The sequence below is a fragment of the Heteronotia binoei genome, chromosome 4, assembly GCF_032191835.1.
Source record: "Heteronotia binoei isolate CCM8104 ecotype False Entrance Well chromosome 4, APGP_CSIRO_Hbin_v1, whole genome shotgun sequence".
NCBI classification, from domain to species: Eukaryota; Metazoa; Chordata; class Lepidosauria; order Squamata; family Gekkonidae; genus Heteronotia; species Heteronotia binoei.
In genome coordinates, this window is record NC_083226.1 from 170,304,065 (window position 1) to 170,327,834 (window position 23,770).

The 23,770-nt window shown below is 48.2% G+C and overlaps 1 protein-coding gene across 1 annotated transcript in view; it reads left to right on the plus strand.

Moving 5' to 3' along the window:
* Positions 1-23,770, plus strand: part of LOXHD1 (lipoxygenase homology PLAT domains 1) — a 320,016-nt gene that overhangs the window by 125,506 nt on the left and 170,740 nt on the right. The window contains exons 13-15 of the mRNA XM_060236607.1: positions 7,648-7,802; positions 12,659-12,819; positions 22,159-22,235. Of these exons, the coding sequence (XP_060092590.1) occupies positions 7,648-7,802; positions 12,659-12,819; positions 22,159-22,235 (393 nt within the window). The remainder of the gene's footprint in view (positions 1-7,647; positions 7,803-12,658; positions 12,820-22,158; positions 22,236-23,770) is intronic.

Sequence of the window (23,770 nt, forward strand, 5' to 3'; positions counted from 1 at the left end):
CTCACTTCACAAAGTACTTGTCACCTGCTGGGAACAAGGCAAATTACCACAGGACTTTCACGATGCAATCATCATCACCCTATACAAGAACAAAGGGGAAAAGTCAGACTGCTCCAACTACCGGGGGATAACCCTGCTCTCCATCGCAGGCAAAATCCTTGCCAGAATACTCCTGAACAGACTGGTGCCCACCATTGCAGAAGAACTCCTCCCAGAGAGCCAGTGTGGCTTCAGAGCTAACAGGAGCACCACCGACATGGTATTTGTTCTCAGGCAGCTCCAAGAGAAATGCAGGGAACAGAACAAGGCTCTGTATGTGACTTTTGTCGACCTTACCAAAGCTTTCGATACCGTTAGCAGGAAAGGCCTGTGGCAAATCTTGGAACGTTTAGGATGTCCCCCAAGGTTCCTCAGCATGATCATCCAGCTACACGAAGACCAGCGAGGCCAAGTCAGACACTGCAACGACCTCTCGGAGCCCTTCCCAATAGGCACAGGTGTAAAGCAAGGCTGCGTTCTCGCGCCAACTCTCTTTACGATCTTCTTTAGCATGATGCTTCAAAGAGCCGCAGTAGATCTAGATGATGACGATGGTGTCTACATCCGCTATCGCACTGATGGCAGCCTGTTCAACCTGAGGCGACTAAAGGCACACTCCAAGACAATGGAAAAACTCATCCGAGAGCTACTGTTTGCTGATGATGCTGCACTCGTCTCCCACTCGGTATCAGCTCTGCAGCATATGACGTCCTGCTTTGCAGAGGCTGCCAAGCTATTCGGCCTAGAAGTTAGTCTGAAGAAGACAGAAGTTCTCCACCAGCCTGCACCCCAGGAAGATTATCACCCTCCCTGCATCACTGTGGGTGAATCAGTTCTGAAGACAGTCCAGCAGTTCAGCTACCTGGGGTGCATCATCTCCTCAGATGCCAAGATCGACAAGGAGATTGACAACAGGCTGGCAAAGGCAAACCGTGCATTTGGCCGACTGCACAAAAGAGTGTGGAGCAACAAGCATCTGAAAAAAGGCACAAAGATCAATGTTTACAAAGCGGTTGTGATGACAACCCTCATCTACGGCTCCGAATCGTGGGTTTTATACCGTCATCACCTGCGACTCCTTGAGCGCTTTCATCAGCGCTGCCTTCGCACCATCCTCAACATCCACTGGAGTGACTTTGTGACCAACACTGAAGTCCTCAAGCGGGCGGAGGTTACCAGCATCGAGGCACTGCTGCTGAAGACGCAGCTGCGCTGGGCAGGGCATATTTCTAGGATGGAAAACCACCGCCTTCCCAAGATTGCCCTGTATGGCGAACTCTCCACCGGCCATCGAAATAGAGGGGCACCAAAGAAGAGGTACAAGGACTCCTTGAAGAAATCCCTTGGCACCTGTCGCATCAACCATCACCAGTGGTCTGACCTAGCCTCAGATCGCAAAGCATGGAGGCACACCATCCACCAGGCTGTCTCTTCCTTTGAGAACGCACGCATAGCTGGTCTTGAGGACAAAAGGAGATTGAGGAAGAATCGCACTGCTACAGCACCAACCCCAAATCAGACTTTTCCCTGCAGCCGCTGTGGCCGGACCTGCGTGTCCCACATTGGTCTTGTCAGCCACCAGCGAGCCTGCAGCAGACGTGGACTATTGCACCCTTCTTAAATCTTCGTTCGCGAAGCCAAGCCGAGAGAGAGAGAGAGAGAGGATCCAAGAAGGACAGAGCAGAGGAGAGCTGAAATGGCTAGCTGGGAAGAAATGAACAACCCGCACTGGGAGAACTGTAGTAGCTGGGAAGAGCTGAAAAGCAGGGATTGCCAACAGTGGAATGCTTCATTGATTGCACTGAAATCCTAGCACAGGGCTGCCCCATGTCTTCTTGCCAGAAGGAAGGGGGAACTGTTCCTAGGGCAATGAACAAGCTTGAAGACTCAATCCAGCGTCTTCATAGGAAGAGTTCTGGCTGATGCAAGAAGGCCTCCTTGACATCCGGGACGCTGCTTCAGAGCAGGAATCTGTTCAGAGACAATGGGTAGTGCATCAGTATTGATACCTTTGGGAATGTTTGCCACGGTTGCTTTCTGTTGCATTTGAATAAGCTGGATTTACACTTTGAGTTTATGAATATTACCTAGATCAGAGGAGTAGCTGTGTTAGTCTGTTACTGCAAAATAGTAAAAAAAGTCCAGTAGCACCTTTAAGACTAACACATTTTGTGGTAGCATAAGCTTTCGAGAAACACAGCTCTCTTCTGTTGGTTGTTGTAGATTTTCCGGGCTGTGTGGCTGTGGTCTTGGCATTGTGAGACCTGCCGTTTCGCCAGCAACTGTGTCTGGCATCCTCAGAAGTGCAACCCAGAAAACTGGAGTTCTCTCTGAGTCAAATTGAGAAGAAGATGGTAGGCAGGTAATTTATATCTACTCAGGCAGGTGGGATAGGGCTGAGTCATTATCTTGTGGGAGCTTCCCCGGGCTGTGACATGCTAGTGGAGGAGCTTACCTGAGGGGGTTCTTTTTGTATATGGATTGGCTATTGAAATTCTAATCTTCTCTGTAGTGCTGTTGTAAGATGTAGGGCATTTTGTGTTTTTCAGGACTGGAAGCCAAGCCCTATTCATTTTTAAACTTTCTTCCTTTTTGTTGAAATTATGTTTATGGATTTCAATGTCAAAGAGAGCTGTGTTTCTCGAAAGCTTCAAAATTCATCCATACACTGTCATAGTATACTATGGCAATACAATGACAATACATAGTATGCTATGACTACTATGACAGTGTATGAATAAATTTTGAAGCATCAGTCTCTTACCTGAAATGTGTTAAGAGAAATTGATTGGAAGGTCATCGAAGCTGGAGTGAGTGTAACGGGGGTTCAAGTACAACCTCGTTGCATATATAATTTTTGCCAAACTGCGTTGGAAATTCTTCAACTTGGAGCACTGAACTCTTGTGAGAACATTTACATCTTGAAAATATAGCCCGGACCCTCCTATTGAAAAAGTTTGCATTTATTGCAGTTTGAAAGACTTTCGGAACGGGTGGAGCTGACGTTCTTGCTATATGTTGAGTCTATGGTTGATTCTATAACCTAATCTATTATTCTCAGGGCTTTTTTTGTAGAAAAAGCCCAACAGGAACTCATTTTCATATTAGGTTACACCCCCTGACACCAACCAGCCAGAACTTGGGGGAGGGACGGTGGCTTAGTGGTAGAGCATCTGCTTGGGAAACAGAAGGTCCCAGGTTCAGTCCCTGGCATCTCCAAAAAAGGGTCCAGGCAAAAAGGTGTGAAAAACCTCAGCTTGAGACCCTGGAGAGCCGCTGCCAGTCTGAGAAGACAATACTGACTTTGATGGACCAAGGGTCTGATTCAGTAGAAGGCAGCTTCATATGTTCATATGTTAACTGTGTTCTTGTGCGTTCCTGCTCAAAAAAAGCCCTGGTTATTCTCATAAGAAAATTTGTACCTTTGCATTTTTGCATTTTTTTTAGGCTGGATTTCGTGGAGTCTTTTATAGCTTTGGTCCCCAGTTCTCACCTGGGGATTGGCAACCCTAGGATCTTGGGATACATTCATTTTACATTTCAAATTACAGCATTACGACATGGTCAGGATTGCATACTTTTCACCCAGGGGTGGAATTCTAGCAGGAGTTCCTTTGCATATTAGGCCACACCGCCTGATGAAGCCAGTCCTCCTGGAAACAGATCCAAGGGGGCAGCTGCGTTGGTCTGAAGCAGCTGAACAAAGCAGGAGTCAAGGGGCACCTTTAAGACCAATCAAGTTTTATTCAGAACGTAAGCTTTCGTGTGCTAAAAACACACTTCTTCAGATTTCAGCCCACTATACCTGATCCCCTCGTCTGAAGGAATGTGTTTTTAGCTTACGTTCGGAATAAAGGTACACTTAAAGGTACACTTGACTCCTGCTTTGTTCAAATCCTGCTGGAGCTTACAGTAGGCCCTGTAAGAAGAGCCCTGTAAGCTCTTGGAGGATTGGCTACATCAGGGGTGTGTGGCCTAATAGGCAAAGAAGGTCCTGCTAGAAGTCCTTACAGGGCTCTTCTCACAGGGCCTGCTGTCAGCTCCAGGAGGATTGGCTACATCAGGGGGTGTGGCCTAATATGCAAAGGAGGTCCTGCTAGAATTCCTTACAGGGCTCTTCTCACAGGGCCTGCTGTAAGCTCCAGGAGGATTGGCTACATCAGGGGGTGTGGCCTAATATGCAAAGGAGGTCCTGCTAGAATTCCTTACAGGGCTCTTCTCGCAGGGCCTGCTGGAAGCTCCAGGAGGACTGGCTACATCAGCGGGGTGTGGCCTAATAGGCAAAGGAGGTCCTGCTAGAATTCCTTACAGGGCTCTTCTCACAGGGCCTGCTGGAAGCTCCAGGAGGATTGGCTACATCAGCGGGGTGTGGCCTAATAGGCAAAGGAGGTCCTGCTAGAATTCCTTACAGGGCTCTTCTCACAGGGCCTGCTGTAAGCTCCAGGAGGACTGGCTACATCAGGGGGGTGTGGCCTAATAGGCAAAGGAGGGCCTGCTAGAATTCCTTACAGTGCTCTTCTCACAGGGCCTACTGTAAGCTCCAGGAGGACTGGCTGCATCAGGGGTGTGTGGCCTAACAGGCAAAGGAGGGCCTGCTAGAATTCCTTACAGGGCTCTTCTCACAGGGCCTGCTGTAAGCTCCAGGAGGATTGGCTACATCAGGGGTGTGTGGCCTAATAGGCAAAGGAGGTCCTGCTAGAATTCCTTACAGGGCTCTTCTTACAGGGCCTACTGTAAGCTCTTGCAGGATTGGCTCCATCAGGGGGGTGTGGCCTAATAGGCAAAGGAGGTCCTGCTAGAATTCCTTACAGGGCTGAACATATGAACATATGAAGCTGCCTTTTACTGAATCAGACCTGTGGTCCATCAAAGTCAGTATTATCTTCTCAGACTGGCAGCGGCTCTCCAGGGTCTCAAGCTGAGGTTTTTCACACCTATTTGCCTGGACCCTTTTTTGGAGATGCCAGGGATTGAACCTGGGACCTTCTGCTTCCCAAGCAGATGCTCTACCACTGAGCCACCGTCCCTCCCCTGCTAGAAGTCCTGCTAGAAGTCCTTACAGGGCTCTTCTCACAGGGCCTGCTGGAAGCTCCAGGAGGACTGGCTACATCAGGGGTGTGTGGCCTAATAGGCAAAGGAGGTCCTGCTAGAATTCCTTACAGGGCTCTTCTCACAGGGCCTGCTGTAAGCTCCAGGAGGATTGGCTACATCAGGAGGGTGTGGCCTAATGGACAAAGGAGGTCCTGCTAAAATTCCTTACAGGGCTCTTCTCACAGGGCCTGCTGTAAGCTCCAGGAGGATTGGCTACATCAGGGGTGTGTGGCCTAATAGGCAAAGGAGGTCCTGCTAGAATTCCTTACAGGGCTCTTCTCACAGGGCCTGCTGTAAGCTCCAGGAGGATTGGCTACATCAGGGGTGTGTGGCCTAATAGGCAAAGGAGGTCCTGCTAAAATTCCTTACAGGGCTCTTCTCACAGGGCCCGCTGTAAGCTCCAGGAGGATTGGCTACATCAGGGGTGTGTGGCCTAATAGGCAAAGGAGGTCCTGCTAAAATTCCTTACAGGGCTCTTCTCACAGGGCCCGCTGTAAGCTCCAGGAGGATTGGCTACATCAGGGGTGTGTGGCCTAATAGGCAAAGGAGGTCCTGCTAAAATTCCTTACAGGGCTCTTCTCACAGGGACTACTGGAAGCTCCAGGAGGATTGGCTACATCAGGGGTGTGTGGCCTAATATGCAAAGGAGTTCCTCCTGCTAGAATTCACCATTGCTGCACATTCACTGTTGCTTTTGGCATATAGGTAATATAATAAAAAATACGAAAAGAAAGGTAATTATATAAGATATAACAGAGACAATGGAAAATATTTCTCCCCGGCACCCCCTTCATTACACACAAAACACTGTCTATGGAATACAGTATAAGTAACTTCTTGTGTATAACCTTTTTAAAGAAAAGGACATTGTACATTTTGGGTTATCTTCCTTTCGGGCAAATACGGTAATAGGCTTGTGGGATAAAATCAGTATGTTTTATGACATATTACCTCAACAGTAGACATTTTATACCGTCGCTCGGAGCCTCTTTTGAGGTTTATGATTTTAATGGAGATAACCAGTCCTGTAGATGTTGGAGACCAAATAATACTTCAGGAGAGATTGGCCCTATGGGAATTATGAGCCGTGAAGCCATATGGAAAAAAACGGGCAGCTTCATCTAGGGTTGCCAATCCCCAGGTGGGGGATTTGGAGGTCCTCCCCCCACTTCCAGGTCATCAGAAAGGGGGGAGGAATGTCAGCTGGACACTTCATTATTCCCTATGGAGACTGATTCCCATAGGGTATAATGGAGAATTGATCCAGTCAGAAGACGAAGAAGAAGATGAAGAAGATATTGGATTTATATCCTGCCCTCCACTCCGAAGAGTCTCAGAGCGGCTCACAATCTCCTTTCCCTTCCTCCCCCACAACAGACACCCTGTGAGGTAGATGAAGATATTGGATTTATATCCCACCCTCCACTCCGAAGAGTCTCAGAGCGGCTCACAATCTCCTTTACCTTCCTCCCCCACAACAGACACCCTGTGAGGTAAATGAAGATATTGGATTTATATCCCACCCTCCACTCCGAAGAGCCTCAGAGCGGCTCACAATCTCCTTTATCTTCCTCCCCCACAACAGACACCCTGTGAGGTAGATGAAGATATTGGATTTATATCCCGCCCTCCACTCCGAAGAGTCTCAGAGCGGCTCACAACCTCCTTTACCTTCCTCCTCCCGCCAAACAGACATCCTGTGAGGTAGATGAAGATATTGGATTTATATCCCGCCCTCCACTCCGAAGAGTCTCAGAGCGGCTCACAATCTCCTTTCCCTTCCTCCCCCACAACAGACACCCTCTGAGGTAGATGAAGATATTGGATTTATATCCCGCCCTCCACTCCGAAGAGTCTCAGAGTGGCTCACAATCTCTTTTCCCTTCCTCCCCCACAACAGACACCCTGTGAGGTGGGTGGGGCTGGAGAGGGCTCTCACAGCAGCTGCCCTTTCAAGGACAACCTCTGCCAGAGCTATGGCTGACCCAAGGCCATGCTAGCAGGTGCAAGCGGAAGAGTGGGGAATCAAACCCGGTTCTCCCAGATAAGAGTCCGCACACTTAACCACTACACCAAACTGGCTCTCCTACACCAAACTGGCTCTCCTACACCAAACTGGCTCTCCAGGTTATCTGAGGCTCTTGGGGGGGGGCTATTTTTTAAGGTAGAGGCACCAAATATGCAGCATAGGATCCAGTGCCTCTCCTCAAAACACCCTCCAAATTTCAAAAAGATTGGACCAAGGAGTCCAATTCTATGAGCCCCCAAAGAAGGTGTCCCTATCCTTCATTATTTCGAATGGAGGGAAGGCATTTAAAAGGTATGCGGTCCCTTTCAATGTGGTGGCCAGAACTCCGTTTGGAGTTCAATTATGCCTGTCACACCCTTGCTCCTGGCTCCACCCCCAAAGTCTCCTGGCTCCACCCCCAAAGTCCCCAGATATTTCTTAAATTGGACCTGGCAACCCTAGCTTCATCACAGGAATCATTATTATTTTTTTAACCTGTGTCTTTGCAGTGATAAAGTACCGGGTGACGGTGCAGACCGGTTCGGTGAGTGGAAGCGGGACAGATGCCAAAGTCTTTACTTGTCTCATCGGGGACCAAGGAGATACTGGAGACCGGCTCCTCTGCAACAGTGTGAACACTACCAACAAATTTGAGAAGGGCAGTGTAAGTTTCTGGAGAGTGTGTGTGTGTGTGTGTGGGGGGGGTGGTTTGCTTAAAAACCTTATGTGATAAATATGGAGAGGAAGAGAGGAAGAGAGAGAGAGAGAACACCAGGGCTAATCCAGCTACCAGACCCAGGGATGGCAAAGAAGAGTTGCTTTTTATATTCTATTTTTCTCTACCTTTTATACTCCACTTTTCTCGACCAGTTTGGTGTAGTGGTTGAGTGCACGGACTCTAATCTGCGAGAACTGGGTTTGATTCCCCACTCCTCCACTTTCACCTGCTAGAGTGGCCTTGGGTCAGCCATAGCTCTCGCAGGAGTTGTCCTTGAAAGGGCAGCTGCTGTGAGAGCCCTCTCAGCCCCACCTACCTCTCAGGGTGCCTGTTGTGGGGGGAGAAGATATAGGAGATTGTGACCCGCTCTGAGACTCTTTGGAGTGGAGGGCGGAATATAAATCCAATATCTTCATCTACCTCAGATCCAGATATTGGAATATAAATCCAATATCTTCATCTACCTCACAGGGTGTCTGTTGTGGGGGAGGAAGGGAAAGGAGATTGTGACCACTCTGAGACTCTGAGATTCAGAGTATAGGGGGATATAAATCCAATATTATCATCACCACAACCATCATCATCTTCTTCTTGGCTTACAATTGCCTTCCCCTCCTCGCCCTACAAAGAGCCCCATGGCGCAGGGTGTTAAAGCTGCAGTACTGCAGTCCTAAGCTCTGCTCACGACCTGAGTTCGATCCCCTGTGGAAGCTGGGTTTTCAGGTAGCTGGCTCCAGGTTGACTCAGCCTTCCATCCTTCTGAGGTCGGTAAAATGAGTCCCCAGCTTGCTGGGGGGAAAGTGTAGACGACTGGGGAAGGCAATGGCAAACCACCCCATAAAAAAGTCTATGGACTCACATCCCTGCAGACTCTGTCCCCAAGTCTCCAGGAATTTCCCAACACAGAGTTGGCAACCCTAGGCACACACCCACCCATTGAAATGGGCTCTTGGGTTCAAGTTGAGAAAAAAAACCCCACAAGCTGAATATCTGAGTGAACAACGCTGTAGTATGCCTTTTGGTATTTTTCTCAGTTCCAAGTTTACCATATGAACCAAACCTGCCCCACCAGTCTGTCACAGAAACAACAAAATTACTTTTATTGCCCTCCTGGAATATAATTTTCTACTGCTGAGAAGAGGCAGAAGACTTTGAACATGTTCTCCTCTCAATTATGGCAAAACTCAGTATAGTATGCACAGATGTTAACCCTCCCCCCTAGATAGTGTGGTGTAATGGTTAGAGCGTTCTTATTGGGTTGACCCATGTTCAGATCCCTTGAGCTAGCTGGAATTCCTCAGTCTGGCCTCCCTAACAGAGGTGTCATCGCCGTGAGCATAACATGGAGCAGTGGAGAACCAGAGATGCCAACTGGTCCCTTCTGGAGGATAATATTTAATATATAGAATCATAGAGTTGGAAGGTACCTCCAGTGTCATCTAGCTCAACCCCCTGCACAGTGCAGGAAATTCACAAATACTTCCCCCTAAAATCACAGGATCCTCACTGCTGTCAGATGGCCATCTAGCCTTTGTTTAAAAACCTCCAAGGAAGGAGAGCCCACCACCTCCCGAGGAAGCCTGTTCCACTGAGGAACCGCTCTAACGGTCAGGAAGTTCTTGCTAATGTTGACCTGGAAACTTCTGATTTAATTTCAACCTGCTGATTCTGGTCCTACCTTCTTGGGCCACAGAAAACAATTCCGCACCATCCTCTATATGACAGCCCTTCAAGTACTTGAAGATGGTGATCATATCCCCTCTCAGCCTCCTCCTCTCCAGGTTAAACACGCCCAGCTCCTTCAACCTTTCTTCATAGGACTTGGTCTCCAGACCCCTCACCATCTTCGTGAGGCAGGTATCCTTGGTGTAAATCAAATGGGGCTTCCATTTTCATGGAAATGCCCCCCTTTTGCCCAAATTTCCCCTCATTCAAGTTCTCAACTGTCATCGCCAAATAGGTTAGTTTCTTTCAAAAACTATCGTATTTGTGTCATCATAAATTAATTAGGAGAACATCCCTCTCAAACAACGGGCCAAAAGTTCCTCAGCCTAAAGAGAACACCATTTATGTTATCTACATACATTAGCACAGATATGTCCTTGCCTACTTCCAAAGGAGGAGCTCTTTAATTCAACAGTGACACTGCTAGCATAAAAAATTAACTCAGAAAAGTGCCAGTCAACGACCTTGCTGAGTACCCCCTGAGGTCCGTATGACAACTGTCAGCAGACTCTTCTACCCTAGTCGGGCTTTCATGTGTGTGTGTGGCTTAGCTAATGAGAGTAATCATTTGTCCTCATTAGTATGTGCTGGTTTAAGCCAGGCCTGTCTCGGCTGATTAAGATGAAAGCAGACGGCAAGTCCGTGAAGGCAGCACGGGACAGGAATACCTTTTCCCCCCCTCACAACAGCTTTGAGATGTTGCAGAATGAAAGATTATTGATCTCCCGACTTTTGGACCCTGTTGGTTTCCCTCAGATTTCCATCATTGATTTTTCACCATCCATCGTTTCATCTCAGTCCTTGTCATTGATTCCTGTGACAAATCCCATCCCCATTTTGGTAAAGAATTGCTTTCCTTGGGCTTGACCGTCCAACTCCCTTATGAGGTGGGCCTTCATTCAGTCACGGTGGAACTGAGAAGGAAGAAGTCATTTTTTATACCCCGCTTTTCTCTGCCTTAAGGAGTTTCAAACCGGCTCACAATCTCCTGCCCTTTCTCTCCTCACAAGAGCACCCAGTGAGGCAGGTGGCGCTGAGAGAGTTCTGAGAGAACTATGACTGGCTCAAAGTCCCCCAGTAGGCCTCGTGTGTCTCAAAGCGGCTTACAATCACCTTCCCTTCCTCTCCCCATAACAGACACCCTATGAGGCAGGCAGGGCCAAGAGAGTTCTATGACTGGCTCAAAGTCCCCCAGTAGGCCTCATGTGTCTCAAAGCAGCTTACAATCACCTTCCCTTCCTCTCCCCACAACAGGCACCCTGTGAGGCAGGCGGGGCCAAGAGAGTTCTGAGAGGATTATGACTGGTTCAAAATCACCCAGTGGGTGTCTCAAAGCAGCTTACAATCACCTTCCCTGTGAGGCAGGTGGGGCTGAGAGAGTTCTGAAAGAACTATGACTGGCTCAGAGTCACCCAGTAGGCCTCATGCGTCTCAAAGCGGCATACAATTGCCTTCCCTTCCTGTCCCCACAACAGGCACCCTGTGAGGCAGGTGGGGCTGAGAGAGTTCTGAGAGGACTATGACTGGCTCGAAGTCCCCCAGTAGGCCTCATGTGTCTCAAAGCGGCTTACGATTGCCTTCACTTCCTCTCCCCACAAGAGCACCCTGTGAGGCAGGTGGGGCTGAGAGAGTTCTGAGAGAATGGTGACTGGCCCAAGGTTACCCAGCAGGCTTCATGTTAAGGTTTCTGGCTCTGGGTTGGGAAATACCTGAAGATTTGGGGGGCGGAGGCTGGGGAAGGCAGGGTTTGGGGAGAGGAGGGTCCTCAGCAGCGTACATCTGATTCATCTGAATAAATACTCAAAAAATACCAATAAGGTATATTTCGGGTATTTATTTTTGGTATATATCAGGGGTGGCCAAACTTGCTTAACATAATAGCAACATGTCACCTGTTTGAGAGCTGCAAACGTCGGATGTTTGAGCGTTGCGAGACAGGCAGGAGGGAGGGGGGAAGAAAGAAAAGTGGAAGAAAGCAGATAGAGGGGGAGGGAGAGGTGGAAAGAAAGCAACTTTAAATGCATTTCTCCAAGCTGCTGGCTGGCTTGACTTGGAGAAGTGATTTAAGGAGACAAATGCCTTCTCCAAGCTGGCCATTGGGGTAGTGGGGGCTTTGAGAGCCGCACAATATGTGTGAAAGAGCCACATGTGGCTACCGAGCCACAGTTTGGCCACCCCTGCACTATACCAAACAAGCTCTCTTGGGGGAAGGAAGGTAGGCAAATGGAGGGAGGGGGAAAAAGGTGGAAAGAAAGCAACTTTAAATGCATTCTCCAAGCCGCCAGCTGCCTTGCCTTGGAGAAGTGATTTCAGGAGACAAATGCCTTCTCCAGGCTGGCCATTGGGGTAGTGGGGGCTTTGAGAGCCACACAATATATGCGAAAGAGCCACGTGTGGCTCCCAACCCACAGTTTGGCCACCCTTGCACAGGCTTTCTTGGGGGAAGGAAGGGAGGAAGGAAGGAAGGAAGGAAGGAAGGAAGGAAGGAGGGAGGGAGGGAAGGAAGGAAGGAAGGAAGGAAGGAAGGAAGGAAGGAAGGAAGGAGGGAGGGAAGGAGGGAAGGAAGGAAGGAAGGAAGGAAGGAAGGAAGGAAGGAAGGAAGGAAGGAAGGAAGGAAGGAAGGAAGGAAGGAAGGAAGGAAGGAAGGAAGGAAAGCAAATAGATGGAGGGAGGGAGAAAAAGGTGGAAAGAAAGCAACTTTAAACGCATTCTCCAAGCCGCCAGCTGCCTTGCCTTGCAGAAGTGATTGAAAAAGAGAAATGCCTTCTCCAAGCCAGCTTATGGGGTGATGGGGCTTTGAGAGCTGCACAATATATGTGAAAGAGCCATGTGCAGTTCCTGGGCTGCACTTTGGCCCATCCCTGCATTACACCATGCTGGCTCTCAGCTGAGGAACCGGGGAAGTGTTGCTTGTTGCATGGTACTTAAAGGAGACTGTGGCAGAGGCTAGAATCTGGTTCTCTCAGGACCAGACCCGGCTCCCTTTGCCGCTGCCTCAGCGCGAGGTTGCTCGCGTTTCTTGACCTTCCTTTCGTAACGCTTTTCTCTCTCTCTCTCTCTCTCTCCTCCCGCCAAAGATCGACGAGTTCATCATCGAAGCGGTCGACCTGAAGCAGGTGAGGAGGGTGAGGATAGGGCATGACGGCAGAGGAGGAAGCAGTGGCTGGTACCTTGGCAAAGTGATAGTGAGGCAAGATGGACAGCCAGAGAGTGAGGCGGTGGAGTTTCCCTGCTACAGGTACTCGAGAACAAAACAGGCTCTGCAGTGCTCTGTTGGTTGGCTCGATCAGGCAGTCCTCTTTGCTGGGAAGAAAACCTTATTGTTAATTAAATGGGACTTACTTCTTAGTGGGGCACGGACTGGAGGATCGGGCCGGAATGTGGAGGTAACTCCAGAGTCTTTGTACCTTACCTTGGTCTTCGTAGTCACAAGAATCTCAAGTTTCTCTTGAAGGTAGCGGATATCGATTATGAACATATGAAACTGCCTTATACTGAATCAGATCCTTGGTCCATCAAGTCAGTATTGGCTACTCAGACTGGCAGTGGCTCTCCAGGGTCACAGCTGACGTTTTTCATACCTCTTTGCCTGGACCCTTTTTAGTTGGAGATGCCGGTGATTGAACCTGGGACCTTCTGCTTACCAAGCAGATGCTCTACCACTGAGCCACCGTCCCTCCCTTGTATATGAACATATGAAGCTGCCTTATACTGCATCAGACCCTCAGTCCATCAAGTCAGTATTGTCTACTCAGACTGGCAGTGGCTCTCCAGGGTCACAGCTGAGGTTTTTCACACCTATTTGCCTGGACCCTTTTTAGTTGGAGATGCCAGGAATTGAATTTGAAATGTTAAAATACAAAATATGTATTTTAATATGTAGTTTAATGTTAAAATACAAAATTGTTTATAGTATAGAAGTGTATTACACAAGATAGTATCTGGGGCCTGGGGCCAAGGTTGATTCTTACAAAGCACTTTTACCTTAGCCAGGGTTCTAATTTATACCTCATGGAGGTATAATTTAATTTAATACATTTAATAAATCCAATTTATACCGCTTGGCAGGGCTTTTTTTGTGGCAGGGAATCATTTGCATATTAGGCTGCACCCCATGATGTAGCCAATCCTCCAAGAGCTTATAGCAGGCCCTGTAAGAAGAGCCCTGTAAGCTCTTGGAGGATTGGCTACATCAGAAGCAGGTGGCTTTTTTTGTAGCAGGAACTCCTTTGCATATTAGGCTACACCCCCCCCGATGTAGCCAGTCCTCCAAGAGCTTACAGTAGGCCCTGTAAGAAGAGCCTTGTAAGCTCTTGGAGGATTGGCTACATCAGGGGGTATGACCTGATATGCAAAGGAGTTCCTGCTACAAAAAGAAAAGGCCCCACCTCTTGAATCTATAAAGTAAAACAAAACACCTGGATGGCTAATATCTGCTTATCAAGTGCTTTATTAGCTATTGTATTAAATCAGAATTTTTGGCAGGTTGGGGTCATGTAGGCGCCCCCCACCAGAACTGCAAGAATTAGTCAGTCAACCAATTAATTAATTAAAATGTGGCAGAGCCTTATTAATTAGGCAATATCCCTATGGCTTCCTGGTGATGATCCAAGAGTCATTTCTGGGGAGCTAAGCCATCCTCAGGGAAAGGATGATCTTCCATTGGTTTTTGTTTCATTCTTCCTTTTATTTGTTAGTTATTTTTGTAAAGTTTATTTCTAGCTTGGCTACTGAGAATCCTAGGCCGTTTTCGCACAGGGCTTACCCCGGAGCGACGTCCCTCTTCACCGTGCAGCGTCTGCGCGGATTTCGCACCAACTGCTCCGCAGAACCCGGAAGAGCTGCAAAGTCCCGCGGCTTTTGCGTCGCAAATGTAAACTGGTTTTTGGCGGTTTACATTTGCGACGCAAAAGCCGTGGGACTTTGCGGCTCTTCCGGGTTCTGCGGAGCAGTTGGTGCGAAATCCGTGCAGACGCTGCACGGTGAAGAGGGACGTCGCTCCGGGGTAAGCCCTGTGCGAAAACGCCCCTAGTAACAATAATAAGAATGCCCTGGTGAGCCAGCCAGGGTCTTAGCAAAAGAATACAGAAACAGGCCTGTTGGATCAGACCAGAGGCCTGACTAGTCCCACATCCTGTTTCACTGAGTAGCCAAACTGGTGCTTTGAACGGCTAACAAACTGGGCACAGTGGCCAAAGCTTTCCCCTTATGTTGCCTCCTAGCACCTTCTAGCTCCTAACCCTGGCCCCAACTGATGGACCTCCTGGGTTTTTTGGCCACTGCGTGACACAGAGTGTTGGACTGATCCAACATGGCTTCTCTTATGTTCTTAACGCAGAGGTCCATGAGTGGCTATTAGCTACAAGGTATGGATGGAACACTCTGTCTAGGGCAGCAGTGCTCTGTATTCTTGGTGCTTGGGGGGGCAACAGTGGAAGGTTTTCTAGTGTCCTGGCCCTACTGGAGGACCTCCTGATGGCACCTGGGGTTTTTTTGGCCTCTGTGTGACACAGAGTGTTGGACTGGATGGGCCATTGGCCTGATCCAACATGGCTTCTCTTATATTCTAATATCCTGGCCCCACTGATGGATCTCCTGATGGCATCTGGGGTTTTATGGCCCCTGTGTGACACAGAGTGTTGGACTGAATGGGCTGTTGGCCTGATCCAACATGGCTTCTCTTATATTCTTATGACCTGGCCCCACTGATGGACCTCCTGATGGCACCTGGGTTTTTTTGGCCACTGTGTGACACAGAGTGGACTGGATGGGCCATTGGCCTGATCCAACATGGCTTTTCTTATGTTCTTATATTCTTATGATTCAGAGGTTGACTGCCTCCAAATGCAGAGATTCCCTTTATTCACCACAGCTCATAGCCATTGATGGACCTATTCTCAGGGCTTTTTTTCGTAGCAGGAGCTCGTTTCAGGGCTGCCAAACCCCTGGTCCGGGCGGGGAATCTCCCGCCCCGGAGGTTCTCAGTGGTACAATAGGTACCATAGAGTTCTAACCTCCCAAATGGCTAGAGCATCCGGGGGAAACCATAGAGTTTTCCCAGAAATGCCTAGAGTGTCCCGCATGGGCGCCACCAGTTTGATGTCACTTCCGGATGGCATCGTTTTGTCGTGTGCACGTGTCGTGCGCATGAATGTCCCCCACCGGGGGATGAAGAGGACTTGGCAACCCTAGCTCTTTTGCATGTTATACCACACACCCCTGATATAGCCAATCCTCCAAGAGTTTCCAGTAGGCCCTGTAAGAAGAGCCCTATAAGCTCTTGGAGGATTGGCTACATCGGGAGCGTGTGGCCTAATACGTAAAGGAGTTTCTGCTACAAAAAAAGCCCTGCCTATTTTTATATAGCCCATAACGTAACACCCACACTTCAATAGAGATGGCCACAGAAGTCAGATTCGTTATGCCAAAGAGCTACAGAGTTTAATTTTAAAAAAGAACCACCGCCTATTTTCAATGCCAGCGTTTAGCCTTACAGTTTAAAAGAAAGGATGTTATTTTCCATCAGAAATTTTTGCTTTGAAGGCTATGCAAATGTGTGCAAATTTAACGAACCGTCTAAAGCCCAGGCAATTATTCCACTCCAGTCTCTTCAGTCAAAGGGCAGACCTTCTCCCCAGAGGCCGAGCAAGGTTACCTCACGCTAAGAGCACTCGTTTCCCCAACTACATTAAATCTTTCACCTCAGTTCCACTTTTCTCTCTGCAGTTACTCCTGCCCCCCCCCGTGAGTGCAAATACTAAAGGCAAGGTTATCTGAACATTATCTTCTCTGCTGGTTAGTACACACACTTTCAGATAACAGCGATAGCTTCGGGAAATATTGTGCTGAAACTCAAGAACGGGACTCAGTCCAAAACTGTTGTTTCAGCTATTTATTACTATAGTCATTTTCTTTCCCTTTTCCTTCCTTCACACAAATACCCGAGCCATTGGCCACACAACAAATTCATACACACGAAGCCATACGCAACAGAAACCTCACGCCCCTGAAGGATTATCTTTTGTCTCCGCTGACCAAGGAAGATAGTGGTTGCTTTAGAGAAACGTGCTCTGCTGTCCTTGAACCTCTTTATCCCTGTCATATAGAAGGGTCACATGACTGCCTGCCACGGAAGGAGCGGGACAAAATGGCTGCCTTCCGTGCAAAGGTCACGTCATGGGCTCTCGGGGAATTTGAAGACGAAGGTACACGGCTACTGCATCCTCTGGCATTCTGAAGGAAAACCTCTCTCCCCAACATGCCAGTTTTGGAGGCTCCCCCAGTTCCAGTCCTGCTGGTTGCGGAAGGCTTCCAAATACTTTTTGGCTTTGAGAGGCTTTTTTCTTCAGGATACAGATTTGACTGGGCTACAGCCAATGGGTCTCTCTCTGGGCGGGCACAAGACGCTCACCACTGAGGCAGCACCGAAAACCGTCTTTCTGTGGTGAGTGGCCCTGGTTGAAATGAAGACCAACATGGGAAAGTGTTAATGTTAAAATATTCTAAATGGCAGAAAACACGAGGAGTTGAATTTGGGGTGTAATGAAGACCAATAAGGGAAGTGTTAATGTTAAAAAGATTCTAAATGAGAGAAAACACAAGGAGTTGAATTTGGGGTGTAATGAAGACCAATATGGGAAAGTGTTAATGTTAAAAAGATTCTAAATGAGAGAAAGCACAAGGAGTCGAATTTGGGGTGTAACGAAGACCAATAAGGGAAAGTGTTAATGTTAAAAAGATTCTAAATGAGAGAAAACACAAGGAGTTGAATTTGGGGTGTAATGAAGACCAATAAGGGAAAGTGTTAATGTTAAAAAGATTCTAAATGAGAGAAAACACAAGGAGTTGAATTTGGGGTGTAATGAAGACCAATATGGGAAAGTGTTAATGTTAAAAAGATTCTAAATAAGAGAAAGCACAAGGAGTCAAATTTGGGGTGTAATGAAGACCAATATGGGAAAGTGTTAATGTTACAAAGATTCTAAATGAGAGAAAACACAAGGAGTCGAATTTGGGGTGTAATGAAGACCAATATGGGAAAGTGTTAATGTTAAAAAGATTCTAAATGAGAGAAAACACAAGGAGTTGAATTTGGGGTGTAATGAAGACCAATAAGGGAAAGTGTTAATGTTAAAAAGATTCTAAATGAGAGAAAACACAAGGAGTTGAATTTGGGGTGTAATGAAGACCAATATGGGAAAGTGTTAATGTTAAAAAGATTCTAAATAAGAGAAAGCACAAGGAGTTGAGTTTAGGCTGTAATGAAGACCAATAAGGGAAAGTGTTAATGTTAAAAAGATTCTAAATGAGAGAAAACGCAAGGAGTTGAGTTTGGGGTGTAATGAAGACCAACATGGGAAAGTGTTAATGTTAAAAAGATTCTAAACAACAGAAAACACAATGAGTTGAATTGGGGAGGGGGGGAGGTATGTGTGCTCTCCTTCAAACTGACACTTTTGGGTATGTGGATAGGAACCTTCCTCTGTCCGTCGTGTTCCTCTTTTATTTTATTTATTTATTAGACTTATATCCCAGGTTCAGGGTGGTTTCACATTCAAAGTTTTAAAAACCAATATTAATATAAGCCAAGCATAAAAATAAGAATACGACATAGATAACATATATAAAACATATCACAGAACGATGTTCAGGTGCTATTTCGATCTAGCGACAGAATATATTGATGTTTCAGTCAATACTGGCTGTCCCATTAAAAGAAAAATCCCAGGGTCACAATAGAGTATTCGAGGTGGGCCAATTGGTGTAATATCTGCTGTCATAGATTTCAGTTCAGAAATGCCTGGCGGAAGAGTGCCGCTTTGCAGGCCCTGCGGAACTGTGTGAGCTCTCGCAGGGCCCTCACCTCCTCCAGAAGCTTGTTCCGCCAGCCAGGGGCCACAACAGAAAAGGCCCTGGCTCTGGTCATCTTGAGCCTGGCCTCTTTGATGCTGGGGATCGAGAGCAGGTTTTGTGACCCTGACCGAAGTGCCCTCTGGGGTGCATGCGGGGAAAGGCGGTCCCTAAGGTATGCAGGTCCCTGGACATATAGGGCTTTAAAGGTGATAACCAGCACCTTGAAGCGAATCCGGTAAGCAATAGGTAGCCAGCGCAGCGCTTTCAGCACAGGTTGCATGTGCTCCCGTGCTTTCCTTCTTCCTTTGGTATATGTTGATCTTTGGGACTTGTTTCAACCATCACCCTCTTTATTCAGGGTACCAGGCTGTTGATGGGGAAAGGTTTTGTTTCAGTGGATATGCTCTTACAATGCTGTCTCCTCATCCAAGTAGCAGTTGGGTATTCATCCATTCACACACGCAGACATGTTTTGGATCATGCCACCTTCCTGGCGTGGCATCGCCTGCTTTCAGGAAATTCAGCCTATCCTGTAGCGACAGGGCAGACGGCTTGCGAAACTGCTCAGTTCAGAGTTAATAGGTGCGCCTCCAGGCATCGCTGACTGCCATCTTGAAAGCATGCCTTTGAGTCCTCACAGCTACCAGGTGAGCAACGGGATCAAGGGCATTATCTCAGGAAGCTTTCCCACTAAGATGTGCCAAGATGTCTTTACCATTGTGATGACCTGATCTCTAGTCATTGGATCAACCAGCAGCAAAGACTGTGTGATACTAAGGACTGGTTGGGAAAGGTAAAAATCAAAAACCAATGCCTTCAATGACTCCCTTTCTTAAGCCCCGAAGGATCCTGGTCCCTTCTTGTACGTTCCTTACATTTCACACTCACTTTGATGTAGTGGTTAAGTGTGCGGACTCTTATCTGGGAGAACCAGCTTTGATTCCCCGCTCCTCCACTTGCACCTGCTGGCATGGCCTTGGGTCAGCCATAGCTCTGGCAGGGGTTGTCCTTGAAAGGGCAGCTGCTGGGAGAGCCCTCTCCAGCCCCACCCACCTCACAGGGTGTCTGTTGTGGGGGAGAAAGGTAAAGGAGATTGAGAGCCGCTCTGAGACTCTTCGGAGTGGAGGGCGGGATATAAATCCAATATCTTCTTCTTCCTTTATGGACCTTGTTCCTCCAAGTGGAGGTGTTTTAGGACTTCTCTGTCCTTGTCACAAGACTTGTCACTCATCACAGTGGAGGATTATCATACCTGATTCCATGGGTGGAGTTCTAGCAGGTGCTCCTTTGCATATTAGGCCACAAACCCCTGATGTAGCCAATCGTCCAAGAGTTTACAAAAAAGATCCTTGTAAGCTCTTGGGAGGATTGGCTACATCAGGGGTGAGTGGCCTAATATGCAAAGGAGCTCCTTCTAGAATTCCACCTCTGTCTGATGTTAACCTTAAGCCAAAGCCAAATGCCTCCAGAGACCTTTTGTCTGACCACATCTTTTAGGAAATGAACAGGAAGAATACTGGGCTGGGTACATACCTGGGCAGCTGGTGAATGTTCAGCAAAGGATGTAGAGTGATGAACGTAAAGATCTCTTAATTTTCCATGAAGATAGGTTCAGAGGGTAGCCTGGTCAGTCCGCAGCTAGGTTCAAGTCCGGTAGCGCCTTAGCAGCCAACCAGATTTTGAAAGTCAAAATTCCCTTTGTCAGATATCTCAAAATCTTATCCCCCGAAAATGTGGTTAGTCTCTAACGTGGTCCTGGACTTGAATCTAGTTGCTCTTCCAATGTTGGTCATTGTTGGGTTGTTGTAGCAGGGATATGGCTCTTCTTTGCATTTTAAGACGAAAGTACATGGTTAGTAGATTCATAGGGTGTATCTCTGGATGGACCGCACCACTCTGGACCCTTGGGGGAGATTAAATATTTGAAAGCTCAGACATACCGTATTTTTCGGACCATAAGACGCACTTTCCCCCCCCAAAAAAGTGGTGGTGGGGGGAAAGTGTGTGCGTCTTATGGAGCGAAGATACGTACCTTCCGGGGGGGGATCCGCTCCCTCTGCCTCCACCTCCGATCCGGCGCTTCTCCCGCGCCTCCCTGCCTGGCTCCATCTTCTTCCAGCAAGCGCTGGGGGCAGCGCGCTTCCTCCTTGCCTGTGTGCCTGGCTCCACCTCTGATGCTTAAAGCAAGCGCTGGGATCGCTCCCTCCACCCTCCGATCCCAGCGCTTGTTTTAAGCATCACAGCTGAAGCCAGGCACACAGGCAAGGAGAAAGCACGCTGCCCTCTCCATAGCCGGCGCTCGCGAAGCGCTGGGTTTGCGGAGGGGGCGGGTGCTTCCTCCTTGCCTGTGTGCCTGGCTCCACCTCTGATGCTTAAAGCAAGCGCTGGGAGCGGAGGGCGGAGGGAGCGATCCCAGCGCTTGCTTTAAGCGTCAGAGGTGGAGCCAGGCACACAGGCAAGGAGGAAGCACGTTGCCCCCAGCGCTTGCTGGAAGAAGATGGAGCCAGGCAGGGAGGCACGGGGGAAGTGCCAGATCGGAGGCAGAGGATCGCCCCCCCAGGAGGAAGGTGCGTCCTATCGTCTGGAGCGCCTTATGGTGCGAAAAATACGGTATATATTTTTTAAAACCCTGTACAAACAAAACTAGTATGTTGAACAGAAGAGCTCAGGGCTAGCCTCTTTCTTGGCTTGCTGTCTTGAAGTGGTGGGCCAGAGCCATCTGATTCCCCCCACTTGCAGTTTCAAATGGTATAGCCTAGGGCTTTATTTTTGTAGAAAAAGCCCAGCAGGAGCTCATTTGCGTATTAAGCCACACCCCCTGATGGTTTCACGCAGGGTTTCTTTGTTCAGTTTGCATATTAGGCCACACCCCCTGATGCCAAGCCAGCCAAAACTGCATTCCTGCTCCAAAAAAAGAAGAAGCCCTACCCACCCATAAATAACATGGTTTGATGCTGCTGGGCATGTAGCCGAGCTCTTATTTCGAAGGTCCGGGCAGGAAATTGGGTTGCGCCATGTTTCCTTTGCCATTTAAGAGTCTCATAATACGTATAATTTTATGATTGTCATTTTTTTTTGTAGCAGGAACTTCTTTGCATGGTAGGCCACACCTCCCTGATGTAGCCAATCCTCCAAGAGCTTCCAGGGCTCTTTGTACAGGGCCTACTGTAAGCTCCAGGGGGATTGGCTACGTCAGGGGTGTGTGGCCTAATATCAGGGGTGGAATTCTAGCAGGAGCTCCTTTGCCTATTAGGCCACACACCCCTCATGTAGCCAATCCTCCAAGAGCTTACAGCAGGCCCTGTGAGAAGAGCCCTGGAAGCTCTTGGAGGATAATTTGGACTTGTTGCCACTGCGTGCTACAGTTTCTACTGTGTGATTCATTGGTAGAGACTAACCCTGGTGCAGGAACTAGAGGTGTTTGCTTGAGAATGCCTCCTCCCTCTCTCCCAATTCCTTTTAATTTTATTAGAGTGCTACGGCAGATGTTCATCTCACAGAGGACCAGGCTAACGGACCCCCCACTTAACTCATTGGAATCCTTACAGATCACAGTGGAGGGAACTTGCAAAGAGGTTTCACCGAAGCCTTTGTTTTTAGATTTCCCTGATGACATCTCTGCCTACACAGCATTGTCTTTCCCGTATTCCTTGTACTTTCCTGGTAAGCTTTCTCAGGCATGATGGGTAATAGCAGATAACGAAGCCTTTTGTTTGCCAACCAGATGGTTTGACAAAAATGAGGACGATGGATTGATTATTCGGGAGTTAGTGCCGGAAGGGAGATCGTACATCCTGGAAAGTGAGTTTGCTCAGTTTTCCCTCAATCCCTCAGGCTACACCAGGGGTGTCAAACTCATTTGTTATGAGGGCCGGATCTGACATAAATGAGACCTTGTTGGGCCAGGCCAGATTGAGTTGGGCTGAGCCATGTCAGGCGAGGCCGTGTGTGTACCTATTTAAGATTAGGTAGCAGAGATACAAAATTTATAAAGAACACAGACAAACACAAATATATGTATTTTAAAAACTTAAGATGTGCTTAAAATGTTAGCACCCATTGGTCTTAAAGATGCATTCTTTGTATTTCTCCCATGGGAACCAAGGAGTTGGGCAAAGGAAGCTCTGGCTTTTTCCTTCCTTCCTCCAGGGGACTGGGGGTGGGGGGGAGCCTCAGCCAATAGAAGGAACAGAGGCTTTGCTCAGTAGCTCTGCTGTGTGATTGAGAGAGCCTGGCAAAGCAAGCTGTGATGCAAAAGGAAGCAAGAGAGAGGGAGAAGGAAGAAGATGACAGCCAGTTGCTCGGGGGCCTGATAGGAGCCCTCAGGGGGCCTGATTTTGCCCCCAAATGACATGTTTGACACCCCTGGGCTACACTGTCCCTTTTCAGTTTGTAAGAAAACATTTTTTTCCCCGTCTGTCCCCTTTTCTGATCCCCGTTTGGCCTCCTGGCTCAGAAGGGGGAGATGAATCTTTACCGTCGCTTTGAATCTTTACTGTCGCTAAGGGTTGCTTGTTATCTCTGATGATGTCTCTTGCTACCATTGTTCCTTTTGCCTTGCATACCTAGATAGGGCCATTGTCCTCACACCATATAGTGCCCCTGTAACTGCTGTCCAAATTTCTGAAGATCACCCCTCTTAAGAGTCAGTGGCGCAGACCACGGCTTTTTTTTTTGTAGCAGGAACTCCTTTGCATATTAGTTCCACACACCCCTGACGTAGCCAATCCTCCTGGAGCTTACAGTAGGCCCTGTACGAAGAGCCCTGTAAGGAATTCTAGCAGGACCTCCTTTGCATATTAGGCCACACCCCCCTGATGTAGCCAATCCTCCTGGAGCTTACAGCAGGCCCTGTGAGAAGAGCCCTGTAAGGAATTCTAGCAGGGCCTCCTTTGCATATTAGGCCACACCCCCTGGTGTAGCCAATCCTCCTGGAGCTTCCAGTAGGCCCTGTGAGAAGAGCCCTGTAAGGAATTCTAGCAGGACCTCCTTTGCCTATTAGGTCACACCCCCTGATGTAGCCAATCCTCCTGGAGCTTACAGCAGGCCCTGTACGAAGAGCCCTGTAAGCTCTTGGAGGATTTGGCTACATCAGGGGTGTGTGGCCTAATATGCAAAGGAGTTCCTGCTACAAAAAAAAGCCCTGGTGCAGACTAAGGACAGAGTTACACGTTAACTTAAAACAGGGCGCTTGGGAGCTGTTGACTGCTCTATGCTCAACCCAGTTCGTCAGACTAACACAGGGAAACCAGAGGCTACTATTTTAGTGTGCAAACGGCTTCTAAGGGACACTAAAACAAACGGAGGTTCTGAGCTCCTTCCCTTCCCTTCCTTTC